General features: G+C 58.6%; 1 protein-coding gene across 1 annotated transcript; it reads right to left on the reverse strand.

Annotated features, from left to right (window-relative positions):
- Window positions 1-349: 349 nt before the first annotated feature.
- TEKTL1 (tektin like 1) lies at window positions 350-18,205 on the reverse strand. The gene is made up of 7 exons (XM_048819211.2): window positions 16,954-18,205; window positions 15,378-15,482; window positions 14,017-14,215; window positions 13,194-13,360; window positions 4,235-4,330; window positions 1,289-1,402; window positions 350-596 (listed from the first exon to the last, which is right to left on the reverse strand). Exons 1-7 carry the CDS (start codon window positions 17,671-17,673, stop codon window positions 396-398), a joined length of 1,602 nt encoding a protein of 533 aa, XP_048675168.2. The 5' UTR covers window positions 17,674-18,205; the 3' UTR covers window positions 350-395.
- Window positions 18,206-18,495: the final 290 nt, after the last annotated feature.

Genomic DNA, 18,495 nt, shown 5'->3' on the forward strand with positions numbered 1-18,495 from the left:
CCGGCTCCATGGAGCCACTGGCGCCATTGTAAACCCCAGTACTGGAGCCCAGGGTCTCACTCCAGGAGGTGGTAAGGCCGTGTGGCCTCCCCTTGCAGAAGAGTGGGGCCCCTGGGGGGTCTGGCTCACTGAAAAAAGTGGATCCTCCAAGGGACTGTTTAAAAGCTGGGGGTTAGCACTGATCCTGTGGCTCTGTGACACCTCCCCACCCCCACCCCACCTGGCCTCCCTCATACCCCTGATCCCCCCATTCCCATTCTCCTATTCCCATTCTCACCTGACCTCCCCAGCCTGCCCCGCTCCAGGCCCTGCATCCCCCCTGCGCGGGGTAACACTCGTGGGCAGGTCAAAAGTCTCTGGGGATTTTATTCTCATGCTCTGGCTGTGGGGGCCCCCTAGGAGCAGAGCAGCTGGCAGGCCCCCCCCAGGCTGCTGCGGGGGTGCATGCGGCGGCGGCGCAGGCGCTGCACGCTGGCATCTACGTGGAAGCCCGTCTGCTTGTCGCGGATGGAGGCACGCAGGTGCCGCTGGGTGGCCTGCATCTGCTGCACATTGGCCGCCGCCTTCTGCAGGGAACGCTCCAGCAGCACGCTGCCCTGCGGGAGGGACAGGTAGACAGGGAACAGCGTCACCTCCCTGCAGCCGGCTGAGGTACTCCCGAATCCCACCTAACTACACCTCACCCCCAGCAGCCAGGCAAAGTCACCCTTCCTCCAGAAACACCATCGCCTCCCTGTAGCAGGGTGAGGTACTCCTGCCAAGCAACGCTGTCACCCCTACAGCCATCAGAGCCAGGCAAGGTACCCACACTCAGGAACACCATCACCCCCCTATGGCTGGGGAAGGTATCTCTGCCAACCAGTGCTGTCACTCCTACAGCCATCGCAGCCAGGCAAGGTATCCCTACTCAGCAACACCATCATCCCCTACAGCCAGGCAAGATATCCCCATCCAGTAACACCATCACCCTCATATAGCTGGGCAAGGTTCCTCCAACTAGCAGCACCATCACCCCTGAAAGCCCCGCACAGAAAGACCATCACCCCCATAGCCATCCCAGCCATGCAAGGTACCCCCATCCAGCAAAACCTTCACCCTCATACAACTGGGCAAAGTACCCCTGCTCAGAAAGACCATTACCCCCTATAGCCATCTCAGCCATGCAAAGTACCCCCTCCAGCAACACTGTCACCACACTACAGACACCACAACCGGGCAAGGTACCCCCAGATGGGCAACACCACTGCTCCCTACAGCCATACCAGTGGGTGAGACCCCAGGAACTTACCTGGGTGAGGATCTGGGCCTCAGGCAGTTGGGTGCCCACATGGTGCTGGTACACCCGCACCAGGGGCCGGTTCAGCTTCTCCCGCGCCTCCAGGTACTGGCTGGACTCAGGGCCCTAGAACAATGTAGCAGGGGTCAGAGCAGGGCATCCTCACCTGGGGGAGCCCCCTCCACCCCCAGCCAGTTTCTCCTTCCCATGTCCATCCCTCGGGTGACCCCAGCCAGTCTACCCTTCCCCTGCCAATCCCCCCAGACAGTCCCTTCTTCCTCTGCCCATCCCCCAAGTGCTCCCAGCCAGTCCCTTTTTCCCCTGCCCATTCCCCAGGTGCCCCCAGCCGGTCCCTTCTTCCCTTCCTGCCCCCCAGCAAAGTGTCACTCCCTGCCTGCCCCCAGCTGGTCCCTCCATCCGATGAAGTGAGCTGTAGCTCACGAAAGCTTATGCTCAAATAAATTGGTTAGTCTCTAAGGTGCCACAAGTACTCCTTTTCTTTTTGCGAATACAGACTAACACGGCTGTTACTCTGAAACCTCCTTCCCCCGTAAGGATAAGGCCTTTGTCTGTAGCCATATTGCAAGTCCTAAAGCCTAAGGCCTGCCTCTGCAGCCAGATTAAAAGAGCAGCAGCCATTAGCTGAGAAGCAGGAAATCACATCCTCACATTCCATCTAAATTACACTAAAACAATGTAGTATCAGGCTGTTAAGGAGACGCCATCCTAATGCCACCCACTATCACCAGATAAAGAAACAAATCTTAAGGTTGTTAAAGAAAACTTAGTTTTATAGCATTGTGTCTGTCAAGAAATCACTTATCAATTGTTGTGGTTGTGAAATCCTCATTTCTTTATTGTTTTGTCATTGTAAGCAGTGTCAGGATGAGCTCCACCCTGACATCTGGTGGTGAGGTGTGGCAAGTTGTGGAAAAGAACTTCAGGGGCCGATCTCATTTGCATAGGCACACCCACCCCGCCTAGAATGAGGCCATAGCTGCCCAAATGGTCACTTTGGCTGCTGTGGGATCCCCAGTGTCTCTGTTATTGGGGCAGGAAGAATAAATTGTTATTACGCTGATTATGGGAACTGTGCTTGGAACTGTACTTGGCCTTTTGTTATGATGGAGGGAGTCACCATCAACTAAGTAGCACTCGCTAGGCAATGGTCATGGGTTTTAAAACTGTGTGATTGGAGAGAGGTTGGGGATAAGTGTTAATACTTGGTGGTATGGGCCTCTTAGTGAGGGCCTTACATGCTAATTGCACTTCCTCCTCTCTCTACTGTGGAATATCAGAGCTAATTTTGATTCTATTAGGAGTCTAGTTACAGGCTGCTGAGCTCACTTTGGACAGCACTGGGGCTCCCCTACTACAAGCTGAAATCACTGAGTGTTGTGTTAGGTAGTGGGGGAGCCTGAAGATATATTGTGGAGAAGTTTGTGGGATGGCTGGAGTGCCTTGTGGACAGGCTGGTGGAGCAGTGTGTAGGATGGTGGGAGCTGCTGGTGGGCTGTGGAGCAGTTTGTGGGGTGGTGGGAGCTGCTTGTGGGCTGCAGAGCAGAGCTGAGCGAAGGAGTTTGTGGGGCGGCTGGCAGAGCGGAGGCCTATGGAGCTGTGGGGCGGTCAGCTTCAGATCATGTAAGGTGCCTCTTACCCCCATCCCATCTCCGCCCAGGTTGGGAGGTAAAAGCTTGACAGATAAACTTTTGAACTCTGGGGCTGCCCTGACCAGGGACAGAGACTTTTGGGTCATTGGACTTTTGGGACTTTGGGTGATTTGGGGTTGCCGGACTCAAGAACCAAAGGGAAAGGGGTATGCCCCAATTTGCTTGGGGTGGGTTTTTTGCTCGATGGGTTGTGTTATGAATCCTGTTGGGGTGGTGTTTCCCCAACATAATGCCACATTGTTTCTCTCTATTATTAAAAGGCTTTTTGCTGCACTCAGACTTGCGAGAGGGGAAGTATTGCCTCTTGGAGGCGCCCAGCAGGGGTGGTATATATTTGTCCCAGGTCACTGGGTGGGGGCTCGAGACGGTTTGCATTGTGTTATTGGAATGGATCCCCTAGATATTGAACCCGGCCCTTGTTGCTGCCAACTCTGACGGGCAGAAGGGTTACATTTTTGGGGGCTCGTCCGTTACATCATTATGGTCCCCACTTCCCTGTTGTTTGTCTGTATGATCTCTGTCTGGTTCTTTGATTGTTTCTGTTTGTTACATAATTAATTTTGCTAGGTGTAAATTAATTACGGTGGTAGGATTGGTTAAAAATGTTGTTACAGTGTGGTAGCATTGGTTAGTGTCATGATTGGTTAAGGTACAGCTAAGCAGGCCTCAAGTTTCACCATATAAACTGGGGACCAAAAGGAAGTTCTTTGGGAACCAACTCCAGGACACAACCCCAAGAACAGAGCTGCCAGAACTCAACACCCTGCCAATGACACTGTGCAGAAACTGGAGTTCCCGAGATGACCTGATCCTGACTGGCCATCAAGAAAAGTCCATCTGTCTCTTTAGGAGTAGTGAGCATTGTATGTGTAGCGTGTGCATTCTGGTTTTTGGTGATGGTTAATAAATAGAGGTTATGTAGGATATTGCTGTATAAGGCTCTTTCACTGGTAAAAGATCCCATAAACCCCTCAAAAGATTAAGCCCTGACTCTACAGGGAAAGGGTGTTTGCCCAGAGCCCACGGAGGGGTAAAGTTAGGTGCCTTTTGCCTGGAGCCCTAGGAAGTGGGAAAGGGTGGGGCTACCTAAATTAAGAGGGTTACGCCTTGAGCCCTAGGAACTGGGTAAAGGTGGGATGTCCTAGAGTGTGTGAGTAACAGAGAATTTTAGTGGGTAACACCCCTGCCCGCCCCCCCAGCAAAGTTTCCCCACACACACCCCAGCCCCCAGCTCCCCTGCTCTCCCAGCACAGGGTCACCTCCCCCAACCCCCTCTGCACCCACTCACCATGGTCATTCCCTGGGTGATGCCCAGCTCCCCGTGGAAGCGCTGGCAACGGTTCAGGGTGCTGCGCATGCCCCCCAGTGCCATGTAGAGACGCTCCTGGCCGGGGAGGGAGCACAGGGTGAGGTGTGGGGGTCACGCTGGGTCCCCGCAGGGACAGGTCACCCCAACCCCCAGGTTCAGGGACCACACCAGAGACCTTCCCCCTTGCCCGTAGCTGGGGCCTGAGCCCCCGCTTGGCCTCCCAATGGGGGTGGGGCACAATCAGTCCTTTAGTGTGCCATCCCCTGCCACAGCAGTGTGGTTCTGGGCCTGTGGGTCTGATATAGGGATGGAGGCATGAGGGCAGCCTGGGGCAGGGGCTGTGGGGCTGGTATAGAGCTGGGGGGATGGGGGAGCATGGGGCAGGGGCTGTGGGGCTGATATGGGGTTGGGGGAGTTTGGGGCAGGGGCTGCAGGGCTGTTATTGAGCTGGAGGGATGGGGGAGTGTGGTGCATGGGCTGTGGGGCTGGTACAGAGCTGGGGGGACGGGGGAGCATGGGGCTAGTAAGGAGCTTGGGGGAGTGTGGGGCAGTGCAGTGGGTCTGATAAGGAGCTTGGGGTGATGGGGAGCATGGGGTAGGGGCTGTGGGTCTGGTATGGGGATGGGGGAGTGTGGGGAAGGGCTGTGGGGCTAATATAGAGCTGAGGGGATGGGGCAGTGTGGGGCAGGGTCTGTGGGTCTGGTATAGAGCTGGGGGGAGTGTGGGTCAGAGGCTGTGGGTCTGGTATAGAGCTGGGGCATGGGGGAGTGTGGGGTAGGGGCTGTTGGTCTGGTATGGTGCTGGGGGGATGGGGGAGTGTGCGGCAGGGGCTAGTATAGGAATGATGTGCCAAAGTGGGACTGTTCTTAATGTTTTCTCTGAATACTGTGTGGATGCCTCAGTTTCCCCTATGCATTTATTAAGGATCTAGGTGGTGAGATAAGGGTGTGTGATTGTTGCAGAACCCTAGAGGGGCAGTGTGATGCTGTCTGCACAGGGAATGGCCGACACCCTGTCTCCTGGCAACTGATGGCCTGGGCCTCTCCCCTGCAAGGTGCCAACTGAAGGTGTTGGAGATCAGGTGGCCTCCTTGCCCAGAAAAGGCACAAAGGCCAGAGGAGTGGCTGGAGGGAGTTTCAGTTTGGAGCTGGCTAGGGAATTGGGGTAAGCCCAGAACCTGGGTCTGGGCTCCCCACCCCCCAAGATGGACCTGACTGAGGGGTCCTGTTTTCTGTACCTACAAACTCTGTTTTAGACTGTGTTCCTGTCATCTAATAAACCTTCTGATTTCATGGCTGGCTGAGAGTCATGGTGAATTGCAGGAAGTGGGTCTGCGGGGCCCTGACTAACCCACACTCTATAACAACTGGTGGCAGTGGTGAGATGTACTGCACCTAGTGGATGGCGCTTCCTGCAGTAAGTGACTGGGGAGCTTCAAAAGGAAGGGGGATTAACGAGGACCAGGTGTGCTGAAGGCTCAGAGAGGAGCAGTTCCGGGAGGCGAAGGAGCTACGCTTAACCCCTAAGAGTGTGTGACCAGCGAGAAGGACTGTTGCAGTAACGGGGTTCCCCGGGACTGCGGTGAGCAGTTCCAGGGGTGGAGGAATCATAGAATCATAGAATATCAGGGTTGGAAGGGACCTCAGGAGGTCATCTAGTCCAACCCCCTGCTCAAAGCAGGACCAATCCCCAGTTAAATCATCCCAGCCAGGGCTTTGTCAAGCCTGATCTTAAAAATTTCTAAGGAAGGAGATTCTACCACCTCCCTAGGTAACGCATTCCAGTGTTTCACCACCCTCCTAGTGAAAAAGTTTTTCCTAATATCCAACCTAAACCTCCCCCACTGCAACTTGAGACCCTGCCTATGGTCCAGATCCCTGTGCAGACACAGGAGGGGTCAGGCTGACTGGTAGCTGGGATTCTCAGCTGTGAGGTCCTGTTGTAGGATGCCTGTGTCTATTTGGGACAGGATCCAGACCCTGGTCCTGTAACGGCCAAGGATTTGAATTTGAATCCACAGAACCAATCAACTGAGACTGAAATTGTCAGTGAAAATCAAATGACCTGGCTGGCAGGGGAGAGGAGCTGCTAGGCTCGGGATACCTGCCTGCCTGTAACCAGAGCCCTGGGACTGAGTGGAACGGAGAGATGCTCCCCGCCCCCCTGCACACTGGAGAGGGGTCTCACGATGGCTCTGATGCTATGACCAAAGCAGCGAGCTCGCTGCCTAATCCTACTGGGACAGCAACGGCAGCGCTGAGCATGGTGGGAACTGAGACCCCAGCTGAGTGGGTGGACACACAGGCAGGGCAGGTCAGCTGCCAACCAGGTTTGCCTGGTCCAGACGTGCTGCTGGGACAGGGCTCAATGGGGCTGTGACCCCAGGCCCAGCCAGCGAGAGGGAACAGGTCCCCATCCCTTCCCCAAGAGCTGAATTCCAGACCGAGCTGCAGGATGCCTCCTTGGAGAAGCTGAGGGAACTTGCTGGCCACAGCACTGCAAACCCCCTTGGGGAAGGCTGCAGGGAAAGATTGCTGTGGGAGAAGGATTCCTGTACCGGGAATGGGCTCCCCAAGGGGAAGTAGAACTGTGGGGAATCAGGAGGCAGCTGGTGGTGCCAGCTTTATCAAGCTGCATCCTGTGGAAAGGAGCGACTCTGGAAGGGTATGCAGTGCTACTCTGCCAGCATCTATAATACTAACTGTGAATTTCGTAAGATCTTTCCACCTGCAAGATTTAAATGCATGGCAAGGAGTTGGCCCACAATGTCCCTCTCTCAGGACACCCGGGGATCCAGTGCCCCAGGCAGCAGCGGTAGCAGAACTTTTTCTGGCCCCGAGTCTGTGAGGCAGCCCAGCAGTTCTGCAGGTCCTGCGACCCTTGCCAGATCGTGGGGAAGGCCCGGCTCCCTTGAGACCCCTGCCTATCATAGAGGAACCTTTCCGGAACATAGTGGAGCCCCTCAGCAAGGCAACCCAGTCGGGAAGAAATACATCCTGGTGGTGATGGATTTCGCCACCCACTACCCAGAGGCAGTGGCTCTGTCCTCCACCGAGGCAGACACTGTGGCAGACGCACTGCTGACCATCTTCAGCAGAGCAGGGGTCCCCAGCAAGGTCCTTACAGACCAGGGGTCCAATTTCATGTCAGCCCTGCTCCAGGGCTTGTGGGAGAAATGTGGGGTCTAGTCTTCCTGGGTCTCTGCATATCACCCTCAGTCCAATGGGCTGGTGGAGAGATTTTATGGACCCTGAGGATGATGCTGAGGACTTTTATGAATCAGCATCTGCAGAATTGAGACAGACCACTGGGAACAAACCATCCCGATGTGTAGAAAGAATAGTAAATATGACAGGCGACCAGCTTGGCTTAACAGTGAAATCCTTGCTGATCTTAAACACAAAAAAGAAGCTTACAAGAAGTGGAAGATTGGACAAATGACCAGGGAAGAGTATAAAAATATTGCTTGGGCATGCAGTAGTGAAATCAGGAAGGCCAATCCACACTTGGAGTTGCAGCTAGCAAGAGATGTTAAGAGTAACAAGAAGGGTTTCTACAGGTACGTTAGCAACAAGAAGAAGGTCAGGGAAAGTGTGGGCCCTTTACTGAATGGGGGAGGCAACGTAGTGACAGAAGATGTGGAAAAAGCTAATGTACTCAATGCTTTTTTCGCATCTGTCTTCACAAACAAGGTCAGCTCCCAGACTACTGCACTGGGCAGCACAGCATGGGGAGGAGGTAACCAGCCCTCTGTGGAGAAAGAAGTGGTTCAGGACTATTTAGAAAAGCTGGACGAGAACAAGTCCATGACGCCAGATGCACTGCATCCAAGAGTGCTAAAGTAGTTGGCAGATGTGATTGCAGAGCCATTGGCCATTATCTTTGAAAACTCATGGAGATTGGGGGAGGTCCCAGATGACTGGAAAAAGGCTAATGTAGTGCCCATCTTTAAAAAAGGGAAGGAGGAAGATCCGGGGAACTACAGGCCAGTCAGCCTCACCTCAGTCCCTGGAAAAATCATGGAGCAGGTCGTCAGGGAATCAATTCTGAAGCACTTTGAGAAGCGGAAAGTGATCAGGAACAGACAGCATAGATTCACCAAGGGCAAGTCATGCCTGACTAATCTAATTGCCTTCTATGATGAGATAACTGGCTCTGTGGACGAGGGGAAAGCAGTGGATGTGATATATCTTGACTTTAGCAAAGCTTTTGATACGGTCTCCCACAGTATTCTTGCCAGCAAGTTAAAGAAGTATGGGCTGGATGAATGGACTATAAGGTGGATAGAAAGCTGGCTAGATTGTCGGGCTCAGCGGGTAGTGATCAATGGCTCCATGTCTAGTTGGCAGCCGATATCAAACGGAGTGCCCCAAGGGTCAGTCCTGGGGCTGGTTTTGTTCAATATCTTAGTTAATTATCTGGAGGATGGCGTGAACTGCACTCTTAGCAAGTTTGCAGATGACACTAAACTGGGAGGAGTGGTAGATATGCTGGAGGGTAAGGATAGGATACAGAGGGACCTAGACAAATTAGAGGATTGGGCCAAAAGAAATCTGACGAGGTTCAACAAGGACAAGTGCAGAGTCCTGCACTTAGGACGGAAGAATCCCATGCACCGCTACAGACTAGGGACCGAGTAGCTAGGCAGCAGTTCTGCAGAAAAGGACCTAGGGGTTACACTGGACGAGAAGCTGGATATGAGTCAACAGTGTGCCCTTGTTGCCAAGAAGGCTAATGGTATTTTGGGCTGTATAAGTAGTGGCATTGCCAGCAGATCAAGGGATGTGATCATTCCCCTCTATTCGGCATTGGTGAGGCCTCATCTGGAGTACTGTGTCCAGTTTTGGTCCCCATGCTACAAGAAGGATGTTGAAAAATTGGAAAAAGTCAAGCAGAGGGCAACAAAAATGATTAGGGGGCTGGAGCACATGACTTATGAGGAGAGGCTGAGGGGACTGGGATTATTTAGTCTGCAGAAGAGAAGAATGAGGGGAGATTTGATAGCTGGTTTCAACTACCTGAAAGGGGGTTCCAAAGAGGATGGATCTAGACTGTTCTCAGTGGTACCGGTTGATAGAACAAGGAGCAATGGTCTCAAGTTACAGTGTGGGAGGTTTAGGTTAGATATTAGGAAAAACTTTTTCACTAGGAGGGTGGTGAAGCACTGGAATGCGTTACCTAGAGAGATGGTGGAATCTCCTTCCTTAGAGGTTTTTAAGGTCAGGCTTGACAAAGCCCTGGCTGGGATGATTTAGTTGGGGATTAGGTCCTGCTTTGAGCAGGGGGTTGGACTAAAGGACTTCCTGAGCTCCCTTCCAACCCTGATATTCTATGAAGTACCTGCCCCACCTGAAGTACAGGGAATTGCCCCAGGAATCCAAAGCATTCTTCCCTTTCGCGCTGCTGTATGGGAGGAGAGTGAGGGGACCCCTGGACCTGGTACGGGACGGTTGGGAGGAGAAGCGGGAAGACCCCCTGGCGGATCTCTTCCCTGAGATGGGAGCCAATCCTCCCATCAGGTGTCCCCCATTCAGAGTCACTTGGCAAACAGCCCTGAACCTGGAAAGAGAGGTCAAGGTCACGCTGGCTTTAGAGCGTGATCCAGCCGTTCAACAGCCCATGGGCCTCACCTGTGGGGCTGGTCCCCAAGAAAGACGGGTCTATCCGATTCTTTGGGGACTATCAGAAGCTTAATGCCATCAATGTGTCCAATGCCTACCCCATGCCTAGGCCTCGTGAGATTCTAGACAAGCTGGCAGGGGGCTCATTACCTCTCTACTATGGATCTCACCAAGGGCAACTGGCAGGTGCCTTCGGACCCAGATACCAGGTTGAAATCTGCCTTCACCACCCCTTTGGGGCTCTGAGTTCCTGGTCCTGCCTTTTGACCTCAAGGGGGCATCAGCCACCTCCCAGCGCCGGGTGAATCAGTTACTGAGGGGGATGGAGAACTTGGCCCTGGCATACATTGATGATATCTGTGTCTTTAGCCAGACCTGAGATTAATACATGTCCCAGGTGAATAGGGTGCTGGGCTGCCCCAAGGAGGCAGGACTGACAGTAAAAGCTGAAAAGTTTAAGGTGGGGATGGCAGAGGTATCGTACCTGGGCCACAAGGTGGGGAGCAGCTGCCCAAGCCCAGAGCCGGCCAAGGTGGAGACAATCAGAGATTGGCCCATTCTCCAGACCAAGAAACAGGTCCAGGCCTTTATCAGGATGGCGGGGTACTACCGGAGGTTTGTACCACACTTTAGCTCCCTAGCTGCCCCCATCACTGATCTATGTGAGAAGGGTAAGCCAGACGAGGTGGTCTGGACTGAGCAGCGCCAGAGGGCTCTCTGTGTGCTGAAGGAGGATCTAATCCAGGGCCCAGTAAATCTGGTAAACCCAGACTTTGCCAAGCCCTTTACAGTGTTCACTGATGCCTCAGACTCAGGGCTGGGCACAATGCTGATGCAAGCTGTTGCTAAGGGGGAGAGACACCCCATCAGGTACCTGAGCAAGAAGCTGCTGTCCCGGGAGCAGAACTATGCAGTCATAGAGAAGAAATGCCTGGCCATGGTGCAGGCCCTTAAAAAGCTGCAGCCGTATCTATTTGGGCAGCGCTTTACTGTGTATACTGACCACTCTTCCCTGACGTGGCAGAGCTGGGGGGATGTGGGAGTGTGGGGCAGGGGCTGTGGGTCTGGTATAGTGCTGGGGGAGTGTGGGGAGTGTGTGGCAAGGGCTGTGGGGTTAGTAAGGAGCTTGGAGTGATGGGAGTAGCCTGGGGCAGGGGCTGTGGGGTTGGTATAGAGCTGGGGGGCTGTGGGAGGCTGGGGGACTGGTATAGGGATGGGGGGAGTGTGGGGCATGGGCTGTGGGTCTGGAGCTGGGGTGATCGGGGTAGCCTGAGGCAGGGGCTGTGGGGCTTGTATAGAGCTGGGGGGATGGGGGAATGAGGGGCAGGGGCTGTGGGCCTGGTATACAGCTGGGGGGAAGTGTGGGGCTGGGGCTGTGAGTCTGGTATGGATCTGGGGTGATTGGGGTAGCCTGAGGCAGGGGTTGTGGGTCTGGTGTAGAGCTGGGGGTGTGGGGGGAGTGTGGGGCAGGGGCTGTGGGTCTGGTATAGTGCTGGGGAGATGGGGGGAGTGTGTGGCAAGGGATGTGGGGTTAGTAAGGAGCTTGGGATGATGAGGGTAGTCTGGGTCAGGGGCTGTGTGGCTGGTATAGAGGTGGGGGATTGGGGGGAGCATGGAGCAGTGGCTGTGGAGCTGGTATACAGCTGAGGGCCTGGGGGAGCGTGGGGCACAGGCTGTGGGTCTGGTATAGAGCTGGGGGCACAGGGGCAGTGTGGGGCAGGGCTGTGGGTCTGGTATGGGGATGAGGGAGAGTGGGGCAGGGTCTGTGGGTCTGGTATAGAGCTGGGGGGATGGGCGAGTGTGGGGCAGGGGCTTTGGGTCTGGTATAGAGCTGGGGGGAATGGGGGAGTGTGGGCAAGGGGCTGCGGGTCTGGTATGGGGATGTGGGGAGTGTGGGGCAGGGGCTTTGGGACTGGTATAGAGCTGGGGCAGGGTCTCCCCCAGCTAGGCAGAAAGCCCCACTGCTTTGGGGGCTCCAGGCAATTTATGGGGTGGGTATGAGGAAGTGGGAATTTTCCATTATAGTTTGATGATGCCTGTGTGTGCCTCAGTTTCTCCTCACTTGTGCAGGGCTCCCCGGGGTGGGGCCAGACTGTTGGCTCTCCAGGCAGGTCAGTCTGAATGTAGCCTGGCTGACTGAGGGAAAGGACTGGCCAAGGCCGACCCCGGCTCAGTGGCGAATGCACGAGGACAAGGGGAAGGCCATTCTCCCAGCCATGCCCTGAGTGCCCAGTGTCCCAGAGGGAACCGGATCCCCCTGCTCTGCGCAGGGAGGCTGGGCACAGATTGGGCTCGCCAGCATAGAGCAGGGCTGGAGCCCAGGGGCTCTATCTAGGAAGCAGGCCTGCCAATGGGACGGGTGCGAGCAAAGAGGGCAATTTCCCATGGGCCCGGGAGATTTAAAAGGGTGCGTCGTGGCACCGGCGGCCACAGAGGCAGTGACAGGGTAAGGGGTTCCATGGGGGGCAGCATTCGGGGGGCCAGAGGCAGGTGAAGAGCTTCTGTGGGAGGCGGGGGCAGGAGGACAGGTGGGGTACTTTGGGGGGGGCAGCATGTGGGGGGATGAGGCAGGGGGAAGGATTCGTCTGGAGCAACATGTGGGGGGAGATGGGGAGGCTCTGTGGGGGGCAGCATGTGGAGGACAGGGGCAGGGTGAGGGGTTCCGTGGGGGGCAGCATGTGGGGGGCAGGGGGAGCGGTTCTATGGGGGGCAGGAGCAGGGGGAGGGGTTCCATGGGGGCAGCGTGTGGGTGAAGGGATAGGGGTTCTGTAGGGGGCAGCATGCGGGGAGGGAGAGGGGTTCTGTGGGGGGCAGCATGCGGGGAGGCAGGGGGAGGGGTGGGGTTCTGTGAGGGGCAGCAAGCAGGGGGAGGGGTTCCATGGGCGCAACATGTGGAGGGGGAAGGGATGAGGTTCCGTGGGGGGCAGAATGCGGGGGAGAGGGGTTCTGTGGGGGAGCAGGGGGAGGGGGAGGGGGAGGGGTTCCATGGGGGGCACCATGCGGGAGGGGCAGGTTTCCGTGGGGTGCAGCTTGCAGGGGGAGCAGGGTTTCTGTGGGGGGCAGCGTGCTGGGGGAGGGGCGGGGTTCCATGCGGGGCAGCATGCAGGGGGGCGCAGAGGCAGGAAGAGGGGTTCCATGGTGGTAGGGGGAGGGCTGGGGTTCCATGGGGGGCAGTGTGCGGGGGGCAAGGGGCAGCGGGAGGGATGGGGTTCTGTGGGGGGCAGCTTGCAGGGGTGGCAGGGGGCGGGGTTCCGTGTGGGGCAGGGGTTCCATGTGGGGAAGCATGGGGGGGGGCAAGGAGCCAACCCTCTCCGTACCTTGAGCGCCAGGGTCTCGTCCATCTTGCGCTGCAGACTGCCATCGAGGGCAGACTGGGCCTGGTGGCGCGTGGCCGTGGCCTGGGCCGTGGCTGCCCTGAGCGTGGCCAGCACCTCCTTGGAGCGCAGGGTCAGGCACCGCGCCTCCTCAATGGCCACCGCGCACTCTGGGGGGACATGGGGTCAGAACTGCACCCCGGCTGGGCAGACCCCAGCCCTCCCTCTGTGACACAGTGACCCAAATGCCGTCCATGGGCCTGGGGGGGTGAACACGGGGAAGGGGTCTGGGGGTCAGGATCAAAGGGGTGAGGAGAGCTGGGGGTGCATACGGGGGTGCTGTGGGGGGTTTAGTGGAGTCCTGGAAGGACACACTGGGAGTCTAAGGCAGGGGTCCCTGGGGGAGCTCTTGGGGGGCTGAGAGGAGGGTCCCTGGGGAAGACTGAAGGGGGGCTGAGAGGGAGTCCCTGGAATGGAGTGGGGCAGGCCATACCTGGCATGTAGGACTCAGTGGGGCTGGGCTTGTGAGTGGGGGGCAATGGGGGTACTCATGGACTGAGGGGCTCTTGGGGCGGTCCCTGGGAGTGAATGGGGTGGGGGTCCCTGGGAGTACATGGGCTGAGAGGGGCTGAGTGATGGGTGGTCTCCGGAGGTACACAGGGGCTCTGGGGGGGTCCCTGGGATGGGGTGGGGCCGGGCCGTACCTGGCGTGTAGGGCCCGATGGGGCTTAGCTTATGAGTGGGGGCAAATGGGGGTACACAGGGGCTGAGGGGGGCTCTTGGAGGGCTGCTGGGGGTCCCCAGGGTGGAGCGGGCCAGGCCATACCTGGCGTGTAGGGCCCAACAGGGCTGGCCTCCGGGGTGGGGTTCCTCATTACGAAGGGGGACGAGGGCCGGCTTAAGCTGAGCCAGGAGTCACGCTCGGCCTCCAGCAGCACCATGCGCAGCGGCTGCCCCAGCAGCTCCAGCACCTGCCCCCGCTCCTGGCACAGTGCCCCCAGGGTGTGCCGGCACCCACTCAGTGCCTGGCACAGGGGACATGGGTCAGTGTGCCCCCCCACACCCTCAAACCCCCACACCTGCCCAGAGCCTGGCACGGGGAACGGGGTCAGTGTGTCCCCCTCACCCTCAAACTCCCACATCTGCTCAGTGCTTGGCACGGGGAACAGATGTCAGTGTGTCCCCCTCACTCCCCACATCCGCCGAGGGCCTGGCACAGGAAACACAGGTCAGTGTGCCCCCCGCACTCGCCTGGCTCCTGCCAGAGAGTGCGCCAGTGTGAGTGCCCAGCTCAGAGACAGCTGCGGTCAGAGGGACCAATCTCTGCAGCGCCTCTCTCAGCGCAAGATTGGGGAGGGCCCAGCACAGCAAGGGGGAAGCCATGGGCGGAACCTGGGCAGGGAGGGGTGGAAGGATAGATGTGGGTCAATCCCTGGGGTGGAGCAGGCTCTGCGGGTGAGGCGCCCTGACCACAGGGCAGGCTGGCGACTGGCAGGCAAAAAGCACAGCAAGGGACAGAGCAAGGGACATAAAACAGGCCAGCAGGGGATGACCCAAGGGGGCACAGGTTGGGCTGAGCTGCTCCCTTTGGGCTGGGTTTTCGTGGGGGATGCCAGGGCAGCCTGGCAAGAGGGGCAAATGGGGAGACACCGGCAGGGAGCTGGCACATCGGGCGCCCAGGGGAGGGGCCAGCGCCCAGGCTACGATGGGAAGACGCATCAGTGGGTAGCATAGGTGGGGGAGACAGCCCCAACCTGTCACTACAGGGCCCCCAGGCTGCGGCCCAGAGAGGGGTGCACTCTTTGCCAGCCACCAGGGAGGTGACAGTACTCCTGGTGCTGACATAGTGGGCTAAGGGCAGCTGGCATCCCGCTGAGAAGGGGCCCCGGCTCCAGCACCTGGCCCAGTGCCCCAGAGGGACCAGAGTGGGATACTGGACTGTGGGTTGCCGGGCTTTTCAGTGCCCGGGACAGAGTGCTGAGTGCACCGAGGAGCCCGAGCACCTGTCAGCAGGGGGTGCGGCAGAGGAAGGAGCTGGTTGCCCAGCCCCAAGGGGGCATACTGGCAGGGATGGCAACCACCTGACACACCCGCTCACCCACTGCCAGACTGACCGGGTAGTGCCCAGCACCTGCCCTGGCATCTAGTTGCTGTCTAGGCCTGTGACCCTCCCTCCCCTGGCCCCACCTTGAGGTGCGCCTCCGACATGTCCATGTGCCCTTCCAGCTCCACCTTCAGCCTCTGCAGCTCCTTGCGTTCCCACCGCAGCAGTGTGTCCACCTGGTCTGGGGCCTGGGGGTGGGGGGACATGGGCAGAGACGGGGGCAGGGTGAATGCTTAGCTCTCAGCAACGCCAGCCGTTCCAGGCTCAGTGCTGGCTGTGCTGGGGGGATCTGGGGCGGGAGGGGTCTGGGGGTGTGTGGTGGAGATATGGGGTATGGGGTGGATAGGTGTGGGGGTATCACCTGCTCTGGGGGTGGGGCAGTGCCCATGGGTGGCCTTGCTGGGGAAGGGGGTGAGTGTAAGGGATACGGGGTATGGGGAGGATGGGGAACACCTGGGGACTCTCATCTGCTCAGTGGGGGCCTGTGCTGGGCAGGGATGTGGGGTGCATGGGTTGTCGGTGCCCGTGACAGGTTGTGATAGGGGGTGATGGGGCACAGGGGGTGGATAATGAGCGTGGGACTATGGGGGCCTTCTCACTTGTTTGGTGGGGGATTGGTCCCGGTGCCTGGCCATGCTGGGAGGTGGTGGGGCACAAAGGGGGATACGCAACATGGGGGTATATGGGGCATGGGGCCACACAAGGGGTGGGGGGCTTTCACTGACACAGTGTGGAGCTGTTGCCTGCCCTGTGGGGATGATATGGAGCTCAGGGGGCTCTCACCTGCTCGGTGAGGGGGGCGGGTCAGTGCCCACACTTGGCCAGGCTGGGGGAGTGGCACGGCTTGGGGGGATATGGGGTGTATCAGGGATACGGGCCATGGGGGGATGTCACCTGTAGGTGCCTGTGTCTGGGTGCACTGGGGGGGACATGGAGTGCTGGGGCTATGGGGCACGGGAGGGAAACAGGCAGGGCAAGATATGGGGTGTGAGGGGAATGGGGCCTGGTGAGATATGAGGTAGGGTGCTGTCACCTGCTCAGTGGGGGCGGGTGTCAATGCCAGCATCTGGCCATGCTGGGGGGTGATGGGCACAGGGGTGTGTGTGTGGAACATTGGGTGTGGGTGAATATGGGATCTGGGGGGCGTTCACCTGCTTGGTGGGGGACATGGGGTGTGGATAAGGAGTGAGGGGGATATGGGGCACAGGGGATATGGAGCACACAGGGATACAAGTTATTGGAGCTCCCACCTGCTCGATGGGGGGCTAGTGTCCATCCTGGGATAGGGGGGACACAGGGCATGGGGGGATAGAGGGCACATTGGAAATGGGGCATGGGGGATACAGGGCAGGGGCGCTCATCTGCTCGGCTAGGGGCCCATCCCTGCACTTGGCCATGCTGGGGGGATGTGGGGCACAGGGGATAGAGGGCACAGGGGAAATGAGGTGCGGGGTATATAGGGTGGGGGCTCTCATCTGCTTGGCTGGGGACCAGTGCCTGCACCTGGCCCTGCTGGGGGGTTATGGGACATGGGGGATACAGGGCGCCGGGAGATAGAGGGCACAGGTGGAAAATGGGGCATGGGGTATATGGGGCATGAGGGAATAGAGGGCACAGACGGGGAAATGGGGTGCGGGAGATACGAGGGGGGGGTCTCACCTGCTCGGCCGGGGGCCGGTGCCCGCGCACCAGAGCACTCTGCCGGTTGGTGAGCAGCGCGGTACGCACCTTGGCCAGGGCGGCATCGAGGTGCTGGCGTGACAGGTTGAGGCACTTGGCCTGCTCGTTGAGCTCGGTGAGTGCCTGGCGCAGCCGGCTGACCACCAGGCGCACAGCACTGGCATAGTGGGCGGCCAGCCCGTTGCTCTGGCTGGCACAGTGGTCTCGGAAGCAGGGCAGGGGCAGCTGGCTCACCCAGGTTGGGGGCTTCATCTTGGTCTTCCACAGCGTGATGCCTGGCCCCTCGGGTGGCTTCTCCAGCATCTCACCAGCCGCCGTCACGTCCAGCTTAAAGCGCCAGCCCTGCAGCCGAGTGCGGCGCTCGTAGGGCGTCTCCTGGGGCTGGCCTGGGGGCTGCGGTGGGCGCCACTGCGCCACTGCCTCCCGCCAGCAGCGCCCCCGCAGCTGCTGCGCCGCCCGCACTGTGGCCTTGGCCTCATTGCGCCAGGCCTCCGGGCCCGCGTGGCCCCGCAGCAGCTCATTGGGGGGTCCCATGGCCAAGCTGTGGGGAAGAGAGGGGTCAGCACCGCCTGGCTTGGGAGAGCCCCGCTGCCACAGACAGCCAGGGTCCTGAGCCCAGTCTCCCATCTCCTTCAAGGTGCCTTCCAGCCTGGGACCAGCCCTAAGGTGTGTGAATGGGTCTGACACAGGGCAGGGCATACTGGGCTGGCTGGGCCTATGGGTCAGATCTGAGGGAGAGGCAGGAGGGATAGGAGGCTAGCTACCCAGTGGGTCAGACCTCGGGGGTAGGGAGGGGCAGGGAATAGGGGGCTGGTAGAGCCCTGTGAGTCAGCTCCAGGGGGCAGGGAGTGATGGGGGGATAAGGGGCTGGCTACCTGGTGGATCAGATCTGGGGGCAGGGAGGGGTGGGGGTATAGGGGACTGGCCCATGGGTCAGACCTCAGGGGCAGGGAGGGGCCTGCTCCATGGTCAGACCTGGGGGCAGGGAGAGGTGGAGGTTATGGGGCTGGCTGGCCCATGGATCAGACCTGGGTGCAGGAAGGGGCAGGAGGCTGGGGAGTTGGCTGACTCGTGGTCAGGGCAGGGAGGGGCAGGAGGCTGGCTTCCCCATAGTGGCCCTCCCTGCCTGCGAGGAGCCTTCCTGCCTGGTATGGGATCAGGACGATACCAGCTCTCTGTGCCCCATGGGTGGATGCCCCAGTGCCAGCGACAATGCCAGATCCTGGGAGCTCCCCCCAGGCACCCGCCTCCCTCCTCGTCCGCACCGCCTCTCAGGGTCTGTGCCTCGCCATGGAGACGGTTGCCACGGCAGCGGGTACTCGCCTCACAATGCCTCCATCCCATACAGTTGTGTGTGTGTGTGTGTGTGGGATCATGTCTGACGTGGCCTGGAGGGAAAAGGGGTAGCCATGGGGGGATCAAACCCTCTGAGCCAGAGGGAAGCAGACAGATGGGATTTTGCCCCTGGCACCAGGCCCAATCCTGGAGGGGGAGCTGCGGGGCTGGGCAGAGTCTCTTCAG

Source organism: Caretta caretta, chromosome 14 (genome assembly GCF_965140235.1).
Source record: "Caretta caretta isolate rCarCar2 chromosome 14, rCarCar1.hap1, whole genome shotgun sequence".
NCBI lineage: Eukaryota > Metazoa > Chordata > Testudines > Cheloniidae > Caretta > Caretta caretta.

Coding starts and splice junctions, on each gene's coding strand:
- TEKTL1 (XM_048819211.2), bottom strand. CDS start 17,673: ATGCCCTGCCCTGTGTCAGACCCATTCACACACCTTAGGGCTGGTCCC. Junction 14,216..15,377: donor TGTCGGAGGCGCACCTCAAG/GTGGGGCCAGGG, acceptor CCCCTGTGCCAG/GCACTGAGTGGGTGCCGGCA. Junction 4,331..13,193: donor ACGAGACCCTGGCGCTCAAG/GTACGGAGAGGG, acceptor CTCCCCGGCCAG/GAGCGTCTCTACATGGCACT.